We start from the raw sequence: 15537 nt of genomic DNA, 5'->3' as shown, positions 1-15537 counted from the left end.
GTATTGGCAGGTTCCTCTAACACAGGCCGCTAATGAAAAAACTGCGTTTTCCACACAAAGCGGGCTATACCAATATAAGGTCCTACCCTTCAGTCTACATGGGGCTCCAGCAGCCTTTCAGAGATTGATGGATCAGGTGTTGAAGCCCCATACGGGCTATGCCGCGAGCTACCTGCATGATGTGATCATTCACAGTAAGGACTGGGACTCGCACCTGGAAAAGGTACAGGCAGTTCTAGACTCCCTGGAGGAAGCTGGTCTGACGGCAAACCCTGCTAAATGTGCCATAGGTTTAGAAGAGACCAAGTACTTGGGGTATACGGTTGGTAGAGGGCTTATGAAGCCGCAGGTTGCAAAGCTGAAGATGATTAGGGAGTGGCCAAGAACACTAACTAAGAAACAGGTTAAAGCCTTCTTCGGTGTGGCCGTTTTCTACCATCGCTTTATACCAGACTTTGCCACCCTCTCAACCCCTCTGTCCGGCTTAACGAAAGGGAAGAATTCGGTCATGGTGAAGTGGTCTGACCAGGCCGAGAAAGCTTTCCATAGCTTAATGGATGCTGTAAGAGGACATGTTCAGAGGTATGCAATGGAGACTATTTAAAGGTGAAATTAAATATGGCTTTTATTGCGCCTGTTTCTTTAACACAAGAAAACATCCAAACGTATGCAAATAAGGGGTCAAACAAAGCTTCTGTGCCACTTGGAAGTATTTCTAGTTAAACCTATGCAGTCAACAACTCCCTTTAGATTATCATGTCTCCCAGCCCCAAACATATATCTTGATATGTGCAGATATACAAAAAGTCTTAGAAAGGAAAGTCTTATCTGTTTCTTGTAGGGGAAGGCTTTTTTGTCCTTCTGGTGTCCACACCTTTAGGCATTAAGGCAATGTCAGGATCCAGGTTTAGAAGTTCTTTCCCCTGTGTCTTTCTGGCAGCCTCTTCTGGTAGGCTCAAGAAGTCTGTCCCTATGGTCAGTCCCACAACTTGTGAGACTCAGGAATAATCTCACTTCCTGTCTCAAAGGCAGGCTTTTCTAACAAACCTAATCAGCCAGGTGGTGTTGGTTAATTGACTACCAGCAGTTACTGCACCGACACACTTTATTCGAGCAAATACCCAGTATGTACCTGGCAGATACCTGGAATGTGCCGCTACTCACCTCTGACAAGCCCCGTTGCGTTTGCCTTCCCAGCCTGGGTTCATGCCTGGCTGACGGGCGGCTGATCTGTTAAATGATAATGATTAGGATTTAATAGGCTGCAATGCTTCGCGTGTCTACCAGATGGCATAAATTCATGAATTGTAATGCAGTATATATATATATACTGTGTAGTATTGCAGCCAGCGGGAATAAAATGCTTCAATCCCTGCTTGGAAAATACCTCAATGCACTCGGGCAGAAAACAGTCACAAACCTCAATACACCCGGGTATACCCGAATTCGTGGGACTAGCCGAGCTCGAATAAAGTGTGTCGCCAGTGTAACCACCACACTGCTGGATTAGAGGCACATTTCCTGAACAGGGATAAATCCCCTGTTACAGATGCCTTATGTGCCGAAGACGTCCTGATCACACGGGACTTCACCAGGGAATTTCAGGTTCAGTGTAACACATCCGATGGGGATAGGAGCGGTCCTGTCACAAAGAGTCGGAACATGGAACACCACATCATATATATTAGCCGAAAGCTAACTGTCCATGAGAAGAGATATGCCATCGTTGAGAAAGAGGGCTTGGCCATCAAATGGGTGTTGGAGACTCTGAAATCTTATTTATTAGGGAGAAAATTTACCCTAATAATGGACCATGCACCTTTGAAGTATATGCAGCAAAATAATGGGGAAAAAATGCTTGCATAACTTGCTGGTTCTTGAGTCTCCAGGGGTTCCAATTCACAGTTGAACACAGGCCAGACTCCAAGCATGGAAATGCTGATGCATTGTCCTGAGTGTACAGTAGAGGCAACGTTTATTCGAACATTTGCCGTAAACTAGCCGGGTTACATTCTGGGTATGTGCTGGGTATGTGCTGGGTATGTTCTGGGCTAGTTTGAGGCACGTTTAAGGCATTTCTGCATTGACTAACGACCCATAGGATTAACATAGCAGGGATCCCTGGCAGTCCAATTCAGTTTGAATGGGACTGCCAGGGACCCCCGCTGTTAATCTGATAGGCCATTAATCAATGCAGAAATGCTGGGGCTAGTTTAAGGAAAGTTTAAGGCATGTACCCAGCATGTACCTGGGTGTTTCCTGGGTATTTTGGGGAATTGCCACTGGTTTTTGTTCGAATAAGAGTTGCCTCTACTGTACATCTCCCTATTTACGAGTGCTCACTCATTGACGATTGAGCAAAGGGGGGGTATGTGATGTACTGAAGCAGAAGGTGTTTGAGGGGAGGTACATAGGACCCAGCACCTTCCAGGGTGTGTTCCCTTCCCTCAAACCTGAGCCTTAATTAATCAGGTACCATGTAAAATGCAACACATACAGTTTCCTGTGCTGCTGCTGTGCTGATCTGAAGGCACATACACAGATAGCCCTGTGAGAGACTGCAAGTGGAAAGCTGCAGGTACAGAGTGTAAAGTGGGGATAGAGTTTAGTTCTCCCACTGTTAGTTATGGACTAAGCTATATTAGTCAGAACTCCTGAAAGGAGTTAGGTGTTTTGTTTCTGTTTGTGTTATGATTTAATCCTCTTCCTGATTTGTAATGTACCCTGTAAATAAACCCTCCTGTGCACAAACGCTAAGTTTTCCTGCCTTTAATCTGGACATAAGATCCTACGCTGGGACTGATACGTCACAATATATATATAATCCCTTGCTGCAGTGGTAGCACTATATGCTAGGGGATAATGGTGAAAAGCAGGGTTGCAGACCTGTCTAAGGCCTGGATCCCGCTGCTTCCGACGGCCTGTGCGGCCGCGCGGCAGCAGACCACCATCCCCTTTCCTCTAGTGTGGTGGTCCCCGCTGGCTCCTTACTACTTGGCTGACTGAGTGCTGTGACGCGTCAGCCGGCCGATGCTGCAAGCTCCTAGTGATTTGCAGCTCTGACGCATCACGTGGTGCAGCAGTCAGCCAATGAGAGAAGGAGGGGAGGGAAGGAGCTATGGATGGGATGCGGCTTGGGTGGGGAGCAGGGAAGGAGCTTCGGGGGAAAAGTGTGTGAGTGTATATGTATGTGTTGTGTGTATGTGTTGTGTGTATGTGTTATGTGTGGGGGTGGTGGTGGGGGGGTTGACGGCACCACGATCTTCACGAAGTTTTACCACGCCCCCCCTCCCACTCCCGCCCGCTCCGGCTCCCGGCTCTCTACAGACCGCATATCGCGGTCAATTGCCTGTCAGCGCGCCGCCTGTCTGCAGTGCGGGCGCGCTCACTGAGGGAGCGGGGCCTTAGCCTGAGACATGTGAATGCGCTCACAAGTAATATACAGTGTGTGTATATATATATATATATATATATATATATATATACTATAAATTAACTAAGTGCGCACATAGACACAATAAAACAATAATTACAACGATAAATGCTGCCACAGTTCTATACTATACACAATAGTTATATATGGGGAAAACAGGAGGGAAACACAGGCGCAGAGAATCGTTAAATGTAATATATAAAATATATAAGAGAGCATGGAATTGAAACAATGGTTGGTATCTTGAAGGTGATTTCTGAAATGAATACAAAAGAGACAAAACATAGTGAAGCACGTTTTAGTAATACAAATGAGCAACAGTAGACAGCTACTTACAAAGTAGCCAATAGTTTAGGCATGTAGGACACATTCGTTCTTCTCCTTCCTGCTACTCGGTTTGCTTGTCTGCCTCCCTCCACGTGGGACGCCGAGATGCAGTGTCTGCTCCGTCTGCAGATGATTCCAGTACTCCCACGTTCCTCCGTAGATCTCGCGGGATCGCGAGTGTGACGTCACCCAGTTCGTCTTTGAACTGGAGCGGGGAGTTTTGCAATGAAGAGGGATTCTCTGAATTCTAGCAGGGTCCAGAGGGAATTAACTCAGGTCCCAACTGCTTGGCTTACAGGATACTGACTGTCCGTCGATGTTAGTGGTCCCTATTAGACAGGGCTGTGTCCAGCAGGCTTGCTTGTGGCAATCTTCTGTCTGGGGGGGGGGGGAGCAGCGCCTCCGGCGTACTTCCTGGTTTGGGACAACCATATATTACTTTTGAGCACATTCACATGTCTTAGACAGGTCTGCAACCCTACTTTTCACCATTATCTCCTGGCATACAGTGCTACCACTGCAGCAAGGGATACTGGGAAATGACATGCAAATGAGCACACAGTGCCACCTTTTGTCTCAAGACCACATTACATGGTTAAACCCTTAAGCCAATGCATGCTGCTTTAAACACAGCTTTTAAACATAGACTGGGATGAGATGCAAAGCCAATAAACCCACTCACAGACAGACTGTTTCGACCTTGTGGGACTCGGCAGTGTGAGATTGGTTGTATTCACTTTGCAACTTGAGACATGAGTAGGTCTTCACCACAACTTATTTAAGTTATGGTGGGTTGCAGACCTGTTTAATGCATGTGAATGTGCTCACAAGTAATATTTTTATATGCTATACGGTGGAGGGTTTTTAGTCACCATTTCACCCACCATAACGCAAAAAAAGAAATATATATATATATATGTATATGTCATTGCATTACTGTATACACTCAACACATAGTCATGTACACACACACAACCCATCCTGTCCTTGTGTTACTTTTAGTAACTGGCACACAGTGGTGTTGTAGACACACACAGCCCCAGCTTGTCGTGTAAGTCCTGGGCTCACAGATGTCTCATGTTAAGAGAATGATGTTTGGCTCTTCCAGGAACACTGACTTTGATGGTGCTACAGTGGGACTTGCGAACATTGGAACTATGTGCAGTAGTTCTCATTCCACTGGGGTTATTCAGGTGAGGTTTGCATTGTACTGAATAATCACTATGACAGGGTGACAAATGTCACATACAGTACACAGTAATTTCCATGCATCTTTACATCACATAGTGACACATGCACACCCACTGCAGGGTGACACAGTGACACAGACAGAAGAACTGCTTCTATCACTGTCGCACTCTCTCGTTTTTTCTCCTCTCTCAGGATCACAGCAGTAGCTCTATCCAAGTTGGTGCCACCATTGCTCATGAGATGGGACACAACCTGGGGATGGATCATGATACCACCTCCTGCTCTTGCCCTGCTGATTCCTGCATTATGTCGGGCATCCTGAGGTAGGATTTTAAATGTGATAACAACGACTACGTTAAATATCATGTTAGAAATTTCAAGCACAATGAGGCCCTGCTTCACAGAGTTTACAATCTAATTACTGGTTCATTACTTGCCTCAGGTCCCAAGGAGCTGATACTGGTGTAAACACATTCCCTACTCACCTCGTGGCATGTGGGGGGAGGCTGCAGAGAGGCGCCCGGGTCCTTCTGAAGCTTGGGCCGGCCCGGTATAGGTGCAGGGAGCACTCTGCCGGAGGCTGGGGCTGTCAGTGGGAGGGCTTTGTGGCGATTGGGTCGCTGGAGCTCTGCAGTGTACCCAGCAAGCAAGGGCCGCCATCTTAGAATCTTCACGCATGCGCATTGGTGGTAGATATGTGGCGGCCATATTAGGTGGCTCCCCGTAGGAGACCACAGGACTACATGTCCCATAGTGCTTAGGGACTAGAGACTACCTGGGCAATTACAGCCAATAGGGCTGATGGAGCCACGCAGGGCAGAGAATAGGATTTTGTCGTGAATGCAGAGCCCATGCCAGTCAGGAGCAGGACAACAAAGGTCAAGGGAGAACTGCGGTGAACTGCAGCCTACGGTCTGGGACCAGACCACAGGCATTCTAATAGACATTTAAAGGGACACACTCCAGCTGGAGCTCCTTCCAGAGGCGGACCCCTGGGGACTAGAGAGAGAGCGAGGATCCAGCAGACCGCAGAGTGGGACCACGTTGTGGTTCAGCGGATCCATCATCCAAGTCGGCCTGGTCTGGCCTAAGACCAGGAAGGTATCTAAAGTGCACCAACAGCCATACACAGTGGTAGCGCTACTCCATACTCACTCTTTGGGTGGTCCTGGCTCTGTGCACTGGTGTGGTTAGGTGCCCAGGGCACCTCAGTACTTCCACCGGGGTGGTGTTATGGTGTGGGTATAGCATTGTGGGGCCTTGCATGATCACTGTGTTATATTGTGTGTACCGTTATATAATAGGTTGTGTGTGTGTTCAGTAAATACTTCTAATATATATCCTGTGTTTGTATTTACTGAGTGTATTGGTTCCTGTGAGAGGTTATCCTGCTGTGCTAGGATCCCTCCCAGGTGCAGGCACTGTAACAAGAGGAATGAGACCACCCCATGCTCCCAGCGGCCTAGGCGAAAACCTCCTGTATGCAACACAGGTAATCATCAGCAGACGTGGTTCCCTTTGACACGGGGAAAGGGGACTACATTGGAAGCGCTGCTGAGATTAAGACGTGGGGTGGCCGACGGAGTAGGACACAACTTAGAAAAACAATCATGTTTGTGGTGTCCGTGCAAGAGGTCCATAAGTGGGCCCTCCAGTTTGAGGAATCTCCTCACGACGTGGTCGCGGTGGGGGATGTCCCCGCAGCCACACCCCTGTGTGAAGTCTGCAACACCCTGAGCAAATTCCCCAGGTTAGCTCGCGTATGTAGGTTGCATGTGGGACCCCACATACCTCTGGACTATTTTTCTAGTTACTGCCGGCTGCGAAATACATGAGGAAGATACCCCTCAGGCCCTGCAGTTTCCGGAAGCCCTGCCCACATTTTGTCCATTGATCTTCCCAGACTTGCAAATTTCACTGGTAACTTCAAGTCCGGGACCCCCAGCAGAGGTACCGTATCGGGTTGAAACTCCAAACCCTTCCTATACCCCAGGGAGAAATTACGCCCTGCTCACAGGGTGTTGGTTACTCTACTCCGGCCCTTTAATACCCAGGGTAACCTTCAGTCCTGGAACTACACTAGAGGTGCCCCTCCGAGCTGAGACCCCACACCCTTCGTATACCCCCAGCAGGTATGGGACTAGTCCAGAGCAAGCCCATAGCCAACGGCCAGAATACCACAGTCATTTGTTAACCAGAAGCTCAGACTTTGGGGTAACACTTCTCCAGCTGGTGGAAGCACTGATACAATGCTAAGAGTCCCAAATTGCTGAAAGCTTTCTCCAGGAAATCAACAACTCCCGTGGGAGAAGTAGGGATTGCAGCATGGAAAGAGCATACTATGAAGGTACTGGAGGAATGGTCTTGCACTGAAGCGGTAAAAAGGTCATGGAATGACTAAGGCCCCCGCCTCTACGATGGTGAGCATGCACCGGGATCAGAATGCGGATGTAATGGCTCGAATGCCAGTGGATTTTCTAAATGAGGCCTATGGACTAGAGGATGATGAGAGTGAGCTCTGAGCTAAGTATTATGCTCTCCTCCAGAAAGAAGGGGAGGAGCTATCTGCGTTCATCCACCTCATACAATTAGTATTGTGGCCACTACTCACCCGTAAACTCATCTCCATTTCCGAAGTGGATGAAGCCCAAAGTAAACAGTTCCTGCAAGGATTGAGCCCTACCCACCCTATAGCCAACATGCTCTCATGCAGGGGAGTCCTCCTGCGGGACTATTGAACCAAGTAAAAGTGCACGAGCCGCATACCCGGTTGCACACCCCCAAGAAACATAAGGAGTCCCGCAAAGAAGAGACCAAAGGAGCATCGGCCCAGAAGTCTAAGGAGACAAAGTGCGAAGGATAACCCTTCTTCAAGGGCACCTGCCGCCGCATCAAGGATGGCCTGGAGAGTGACCCCTACCTCAAGTGCCGGTGCGAGTGAAGTAACTGCTGTTACAACTGTGATCAAGAAGGTTACTTTGCAAGAGATTGCCTGAAATCAAGGCCTCCCACTCCAGGAGCTATGGCCTTCACAGTGCAAATGGCAGGACAGCCCTCCACGCCCGTGGAGAGCGCCTCAGCACCCATCCCCAAAGAGGCACCCCATTTGGATGCCTACAGTTGAGTAGGGCCTGCGGCTATAATCCGAGCCCTGGTGGAAGGAATCTATTCCTCCGTATTGCTGGACACGGGGTCTTAGGTGACCATCATCTATCGCCCCTTCAACGACTCGTACCTGAAACATCTGCCTATGCAGTCAGTGGAGAAGATGAAACTATGGGGCATTAGCAGTGAAGACTACCCCATTGATGATGTGGTGCAAGTATGGTTGGACACACCACAACTGAACACCAACAAGACCCACCTCATGGAAGTGGAGGCTCTAATATGTCCCGAGCCCAGAGTACAGCCAAGCTCCCCCATCATACTGAGAACCAACGCAGATGTGGTGCGGGCTCTGATCCGAGCCTATCTGCAAGAGGCGGGCTATATCTATATAGATCCACATATCTTCCCTACGGATTCACCCAGTCTTCAAAGAGGAGTGCTACAGGATCTCCGCCCAAGACAGATTCGGATAATTCTTCAAACTTGAGAAGGGGTTGACCGAGATTCCACCAGGGGGAGTGAAGCATATGGCTGCGGTGCCCAACTGCCCGTGACGTGACGACGCAGACAGGTACTTGTCCCTAGAAACTGCACCCGAAGATGATGCCAAACGAGGGTTCTGGGTGGTACCAGAGATGAAGGAGTGGAAGACTGCCCTTCCTAATCACTTCATAGTGGCAATACAAAATATTTCGCCTCACCCCATACGGTCTGACGTCGGTAAAGCACTGGGTCGGATATACCCGGTTATGCCCGTAGAATCCCTGGACCATATGAACGCTGCTACCATGGAAGAAGAGCCGGCTGGGCTACAGTTCGACTTCGGGGAATCGGCTAAGGACCAAATTGGAGGATTGGTTGGAAGTATTCTCAACCAGCGAGATGGATTTGGGCAGCGGCAAGAACGCCCAGCACACGATCCGGCTGAGTGACGCCACGCCATTCTGGGACCGTTCAAGACGCATTGCTCCCAGAGATGTGAAGGATGTAAAGGACGTCCTGAAGGAGATGGAGACAGCGGGCATTGTAACGGAGTCCCGTAGCCCCCATGCCTCCCCAATTGGTGTAGTACGTAAGAAGAATGGGTCTGTCTGCCTGTGCGTAGACTACCGTACCCTGAACCGTCGTATGGTACAAGACCAGTACACTTTGCCGCGGATAGAAAAAATCCTCAGCGCCCTGTCAGGAAGCCAGTGATTCAGCGTGCTGGACCTGAGGTCTGGGTACTACCAGGTACCTATGAGCTCCGAAGACCAGGAGATGATGGCATTTGTTTGTCCCGTTGGGATCTATCGGTTCACCCTGAGGCATTTGTGGTGCTCCCGTGAACTTCCCGAGGCTAATGGAGAAAACCATTGGTGATATGAACCCACAGGAATGCCTAGTCTATCTGGATAACATTATTGTGTTCGGTAAGACCCTGGAAGAGCACGAAGAATGCCTTCTGAAGGTACTGGATAGACTGGGCAAAGAAGGCCTGAAGGTATCTCTTGACAAATGCCGGTTCTGCCGCATGTCAGTCAATTACGTGGGTCACATAGTGTCCGCAGACGGAGTGGCTACCGACCCCGCTAAGGTCGAAGCTGTAGTGAACTGGCCCAGACCAGACAACGTGATGGAGCTGCAGTCCTTCCGTTGACTCTGCGGATATTACCATCACTTCGGAGACAACTGGACATCCACCTGTGAACAGGCATTCATTGGGATCAAGAAAAGCCTCACGGAAGAACCCGTCTTGGCTTATGCCGACCCTGAGCAGCCGTATATCCTACATGTGGATGGCAGCTTCAATGGGCTGGGAACTGTACTGCACCAGAAGTACCCTGATGGCCTCCGCCAGTGGCATATGTGAGCTGAAGCTTGACACCAAGTGAACAAAATTACCCGGTTCACAAACTGGAGTTCATTGTACTAAAGTGGGTGGTAGTCGACAAACTCCACAACTACTTATACGGAGTTTCCTTTGAGGTACGGATAGACAACAACCTGTTGACCAATATCCTGTATTATCCTGAGCCGCCTAACTGGATGCCACCGGCCACAGGTGGCTTGTGGCCCTCTCAAATTACCAGTTCACTCTAACGTACAAACTGGGTCCCTTAAACATCGGAGCCGATGCCCTGTTCCGAACACCTGGACTGAGTACCATGCCAGATGACGGCCAATTGGAAAAAATCCCTGATCCTGGGATTCGGGAAATGTGCTCTACTGCCGCCATAGTGGAGGACAACGTGGCGTTCTCTGAACTGAGAGCAGCTGATTCACTGGGATGTCAGTCCAAGGCACTCCCTGCTGCCTACTGCCATACAGAAGGCATGGCCATCACCCAAGACACCATCATGAGATGGAAGGAATTGGTAGAACACCAGATGCGAGACCCGATGGCTAGAGCTATATGCAGGCCATCCAACAGAACAAACCCTCGTTGGTGAAGCGTGCTCCCACAACACAGTCGTCGTCATAATGAGGGAATGGAATAAGTTCTGCATAGAGCGTGGTCTCCTCTACAGAATTGTCCCCTATCACAACCACCCTGGCAGGAGACAGATAGTCCTTCCCAGAATCTTGCAGTATCCTGTCCTATGGTCCCTACACGACGACCACGGACACCTGGGTGTAGACAAGACCTTTGGACTAGTTAGAGACCGATTCTATTGACCCAAAATGCGGGAGTCAGTAGAGCGTGGTTGTCGGAAGTGCCTGCGGTGTATCCAGTGGAAGACACTGTCCAAACGTGTAGCCCCAATTGGCCACTTAAAGAACTCCTGTCCTATGGAGCTAGTCTGCATGGACGTCCATAGAAAATCAGATGATTTATACAACAGGTTTCTAGCCAGGGGCAATACAGTAGACCTCATGATCTTTCACAGGCTTGGGGAGAGATGGAGGAAATGGACAGAGATCTGTTACAGTATTAAAAAGGAGGTCTAAAAGGTTTTCTAAATTTGAGAGCCCACTTTTTATTACGCAATTTAGTCAACAGGCGAAAGATATCAAGTCAATCCTGGAAAACAACTGGGATATCCTGCGCCTGGATCCTGTCTTGGGGCAGGATTTACCATCAAGCCCCAAAATTGTGTTCAGAAAGGCTAAAACCATCTCGAAATCCCTTTCATCCAGTTTATTTTCATCACATACCACTAGAACTAGTCAAATGACCAAGGGGTCTTATTGGTGTGGTTCCTGTAAGATCTGTAATTTGATGTTACCGTCCAAGACTTTCAAAATTACTGTCACTGAAGAAGTGTTCCACATACAGAGTTTCATTAATTGCAAAACCGTATATGTTATTTACCTCCTCACTTGCGGCTGTGGAAAACAATATGTGGGACGGACCACGAGGTGCTTGAAGGTAAGTGTCATGGAACACGTTAGTCTTATCAAGCATAAAGATAGTATTCACCCAGTCCCACTACATTGTACCCACTGCCCCATGGGGGATAGTAGACATTTGAAATTCTGCGGAATTGAGTTCATTCATCCTCATGTCAGAGGAGGTAACTGTATTAAGAGGCTGGACCAGAAGGAGGCCTACCGGATCTTCACCTTGAAGACCCAGGTTTCTCTCGGTCTCAACACGGAGTGGGAGCTTGGACATTTTCTCTGATCCAGTAGTCCTCCACCTGTTCTTGACATTCGGCTTTATTATAGGGTCCTTTTATATGTTTAGGACCTGAGAATTATGTTCTCCTCCCCATATGATAATATTAAGTCTTAGGATGATTGTTAATGTTTTTCATTCTTTACATCTCTGACTAATGGGCCCATGTGATACGTTGGGGACTTTGGAACATATGCGTCTTCATTATCCTGTTCTTGATGTATGGGGTGTGTCTTTTTTGTAGAGTCTTCTAATTAAGTAATGATAAGCACATTTGGAGTTTTATGATATTTTTGATACTTTTGTTAGTAGTGTACATTTGAATATCTGAGAGAATATATAACCATGCCTCTTTGAACAAATAGTGGGGCAATATATATGCAGACCCCTGTTGAATTTTATTTAGGTTAATTGCATGGTTATATTTATCCCTGTACTAGTTGTGATCTGAGGCTTCGGGTTAGATAGGAGGTTGTTTGATGTTGTGGCTACTTATAGCAACAACATTTACTCCTTATATGTGCTTCTCATGCTTTTTCTATGTGTTTGTGTTTTTCTTCTTTTTTAGTGTATTTTTCAATTGATTTTTTAACCTTAATTATTATTCTTTTTGGTAAAAGGTTTTAATTGGTAGGATATTATCTTGTTGATTTTTGATTTCCAAGATTGTCAGTGACTGATGTCACGACTCCCCTTTTTTATTATCATAGAGAGTTGTCTGTTTCGATAGTGCACAATTAAAGCTTGCTATATTGATATCTATATTAACTAGGAACATATTTGTTCATTTGAATGAACTACCATATGTATGTTCATACATGCTGACAATGTTTTAATAAAGTTTTTTTTTTTTATATGACACTTCAACCAATCAGATGATTGGATCGAAGAAGCGATAAGATGATTGGATGTGGAGTTGTGGCATCACTCATGGGCGCGGTTTGGATGTGTACAGGTATTTCTATGCCGGCTGTATTCTAGGCAATTACACCTTGAGAAAGGGCGTGTTGCCCGAAATGCGTAGGTGCGTTGCATTGCTGGTACCGAGGGGTCAGTTATGATCCAATCATTGAATTAATAATTTTATTTTCAAACGTGGGCCTCCTCCGTTTTTCTGGCAGTGCTCTGCCTTTTTTTCCTTTCCTACCACATACGAGACACAGATGGCAGGGTAAAGGTCTGGCACCGCAATCATTTGCTGCCCATTCCTCAAGTGGGGGAAAGTGACCCCGAACTAGAGTTAACATTGACAGAGTGCACCAGAGGAGTCCGAAGAGACTCTAGATCCGGGAGCAGAACCAAATCAGGGTCCTATGGAAGGAACCTCCATTAATTAAAAGGATGCAGCCCCGCTCCCCACTAACCTCTGTGGTGCATGAGGGGAGGCTCCAGGGTGCCACCGGAGCTGCGGGCGAACCCGGCATAGGTGCCGGGAGCACTCTGCTGGACGCTGGGGCTGTCAGTGTTAGGGCGGTGTGGCGATCGGGTCGCAGGAGCTCCGCAGCATAACCGGCAAGCGGGTTCCGCAATTGTAAAGTCTTTGCACATGTGGAGTGCGATCTTTGCGCATCGGTAGGAGATATGCGGTGGCAATCTTAGGTGGCTCCGCATGGGAGACCACAGGACAACATGTCCCATAGGGCTTAGGGGCTAGAGACCATCTGGGCAATTGCAGCCAATAGGGCTGATGGAGCCACGCAGGGCAGAGGAGAGGAGTTTGGCGTGAATGCAGAGACCACGCCAGTCGGGAGCAGGACAGCAAAGGGTGAAGTAAGGTCCAGGGTGAAGTGCTCCACTGGACTAGACCAGATATCCCCTCAGGTCCCAGCTAGACCCTGACCACTATAGATTGTTGTGCTGTAGGGAAGGCCCCCAGATAGGGAAGCTCCCCTTAGCACATTAGTGTCAGTGTTAGTGCACCAGCGACGGACGCCACGCAGTGAACTGCAGCCTGCGGTCTGGGACCAGACCACAGGCATTCTAATAAACATTTAAAGGGACACAATCCAGCTGGAGCTCCCTCCAGAGGCAGACACCTGAGGACTAAAGAGAGAGCGAGGATCCAGCAGACCGCGGTGTGGGACCATGTTGTGGTTCGGCGGATCCACCATCCATGTCGGCCTGGTCTGGCCTAAGACCAGGAAGGTATATAAAGTGCACCAACGGCCATACACAGTGGGTAGCGCTACTCCACACACACTCTTTGGGTGTGCCTGGTTCTGTGGACACCGGGGTGGTTAAGTGCCCAGGGCACCTCAGTACTTTGGGGGTTCCACTATGGTGGTGTTATGGTGTAGGTATAGCATTGTGGGGCCTTGCATAATCACTGTGTTATATTGTGTGTACCGTTATATAATAGGTTGTGTGTGTGTTCAGTAAATACTTCTAATATATACCCTGTGTGTGTATTTACTGACTGGATTGGTTCTTGTGAGGGGTTATCCTGCTGCCCTAGGATCCCTCCCAGGTGGAAGTGCTGTAACCAGAGGAATGAGACCACCCCATGCTCCCAGGGACGGAGGCCTAGGCCTCCTTTACACCACATAGGTAATCATCAGCACACATAGTTCCCTTAGACACGGGAAAATGGGGCTACACTGGGATCCAAACAAGTTTTGCTCACTTCAAAGGCAAAGAGGATACTATAAGAATAACATTTAGCAAATATGTATACAGTAAATCCGAGCTAGCAGAGGTTTGGTCTTGGGAAGAATCTAATGCACCTTTCTCTCTCAATCTCCTTTTCAACCTTTTTTTTCTCTCCCTCTCTTCCTTTTTATGTATCCCTCTCATTCTCTCTATACAGTTATAACACTCCACGCATGTTCAGCAACTGCAGCCACTGGGACTTCAAGAATTTCATTTTGAACAAAATGCCGCTGTGTATGAAGGACAAACCCAAGAAAGAGGACATTCTGACACCCCCTGTTTGCGGGAATAACTTTATTGAGCGGGGGGAGGAGTGTGACTGCGGCACTGTGAAGGTAATAACTCTACCACTGTCATGTGACCGGACAGGTGTCATTGTCACCAACTTGGTGTGTGTCACTGTCACGGGAGACCAGGAAATTACACATTTATACCGGGTTCATATCACTGAGCAAAACCAATAAGTAAAATAAATTGTGATTTATTCCGTAGAAACTACCAAACACACATTGGATTACAATAGGCAGAAAAAAATACACTTACTGGGGGTTTGGGGTTGACAAACTGACATTCTTAGTTGAAATAAAGTCTGTAAATATTCAGTTGGTTGACCAGGACTTAGCCCAACAGGTTCTGGAGCTGAGATCGGCATGAGCCTCCAGCAGCTCCCGCACTTTCCACTACAAATGGTACTGAAAGTCTGGAAAAAAAGGGGTCCTCCAGCGCGTGGTTCCACTCGTGGTTCGAGGACACATGAAAAAAGAAATTAAAACAAAAAACCACAATGAGGGGTGGTCAGAGTAAAAACAAAATATAAATGGTTTTACACTATATCCTTTTCTTATATTTTGAGGCACCATCAGGAACTTTTTCCCATCCCTTCAAAGGAGCCACTTTTTGATGTGAGTGTACCTTTTCTACATTAATCAACACAAGTTATATTTTGTTTTTACTCTGACCACCCCTTATTGTGTTTTTTTGTTTTAATTTCTTGTTTCATGTGTCCTGGAACCACGAGTGGAACCACGCGCCGGAGGACCCCTTTTTTCCTGACTGATATATTTTAGAGGACTGTGAATCACCTCTAAGAACTCTGGCAGCAGGACTTCACTGTGTGTGGGTCTGAATATCTACTGTTACATCGTTATACGGTTGGCGCTACTATATCCCCCTTTCTGATACTGAAAGTCTGAACTTTCTGCTCGAAGTCCTGTAGCTGTTTCCTTTG

At 47.8% G+C, this 15537-nt stretch overlaps 2 protein-coding genes across 2 annotated transcripts in view; both read left to right on the top strand.

Moving 5' to 3' along the window:
- The window catches only part of LOC142495722 (zinc metalloproteinase-disintegrin-like cobrin), a 1243131-nt gene that overhangs the window by 94559 nt on the left and 1133035 nt on the right, over positions 1-15537 (top strand). The window lies entirely within an intron of this gene.
- Positions 1-15537, top strand: part of LOC142495724 (zinc metalloproteinase-disintegrin-like VLAIP-B) — a 383444-nt gene that overhangs the window by 148359 nt on the left and 219548 nt on the right. Inside the window, exons 9-11 of the mRNA XM_075601590.1 lie at positions 4869-4953; positions 5144-5274; positions 14467-14644. Of these exons, the coding sequence (XP_075457705.1) occupies positions 4869-4953; positions 5144-5274; positions 14467-14644 (394 nt within the window). The remainder of the gene's footprint in view (positions 1-4868; positions 4954-5143; positions 5275-14466; positions 14645-15537) is intronic.

The sequence above is a fragment of the Ascaphus truei genome, chromosome 5 (genome assembly GCF_040206685.1).
Source record: "Ascaphus truei isolate aAscTru1 chromosome 5, aAscTru1.hap1, whole genome shotgun sequence".
Classification (NCBI taxonomy): domain Eukaryota; kingdom Metazoa; phylum Chordata; class Amphibia; order Anura; family Ascaphidae; genus Ascaphus; species Ascaphus truei.
The sequence above is the reverse complement of the archived record's forward strand: the minus strand, read 5'-3'. Positions and strand labels throughout refer to the sequence as shown.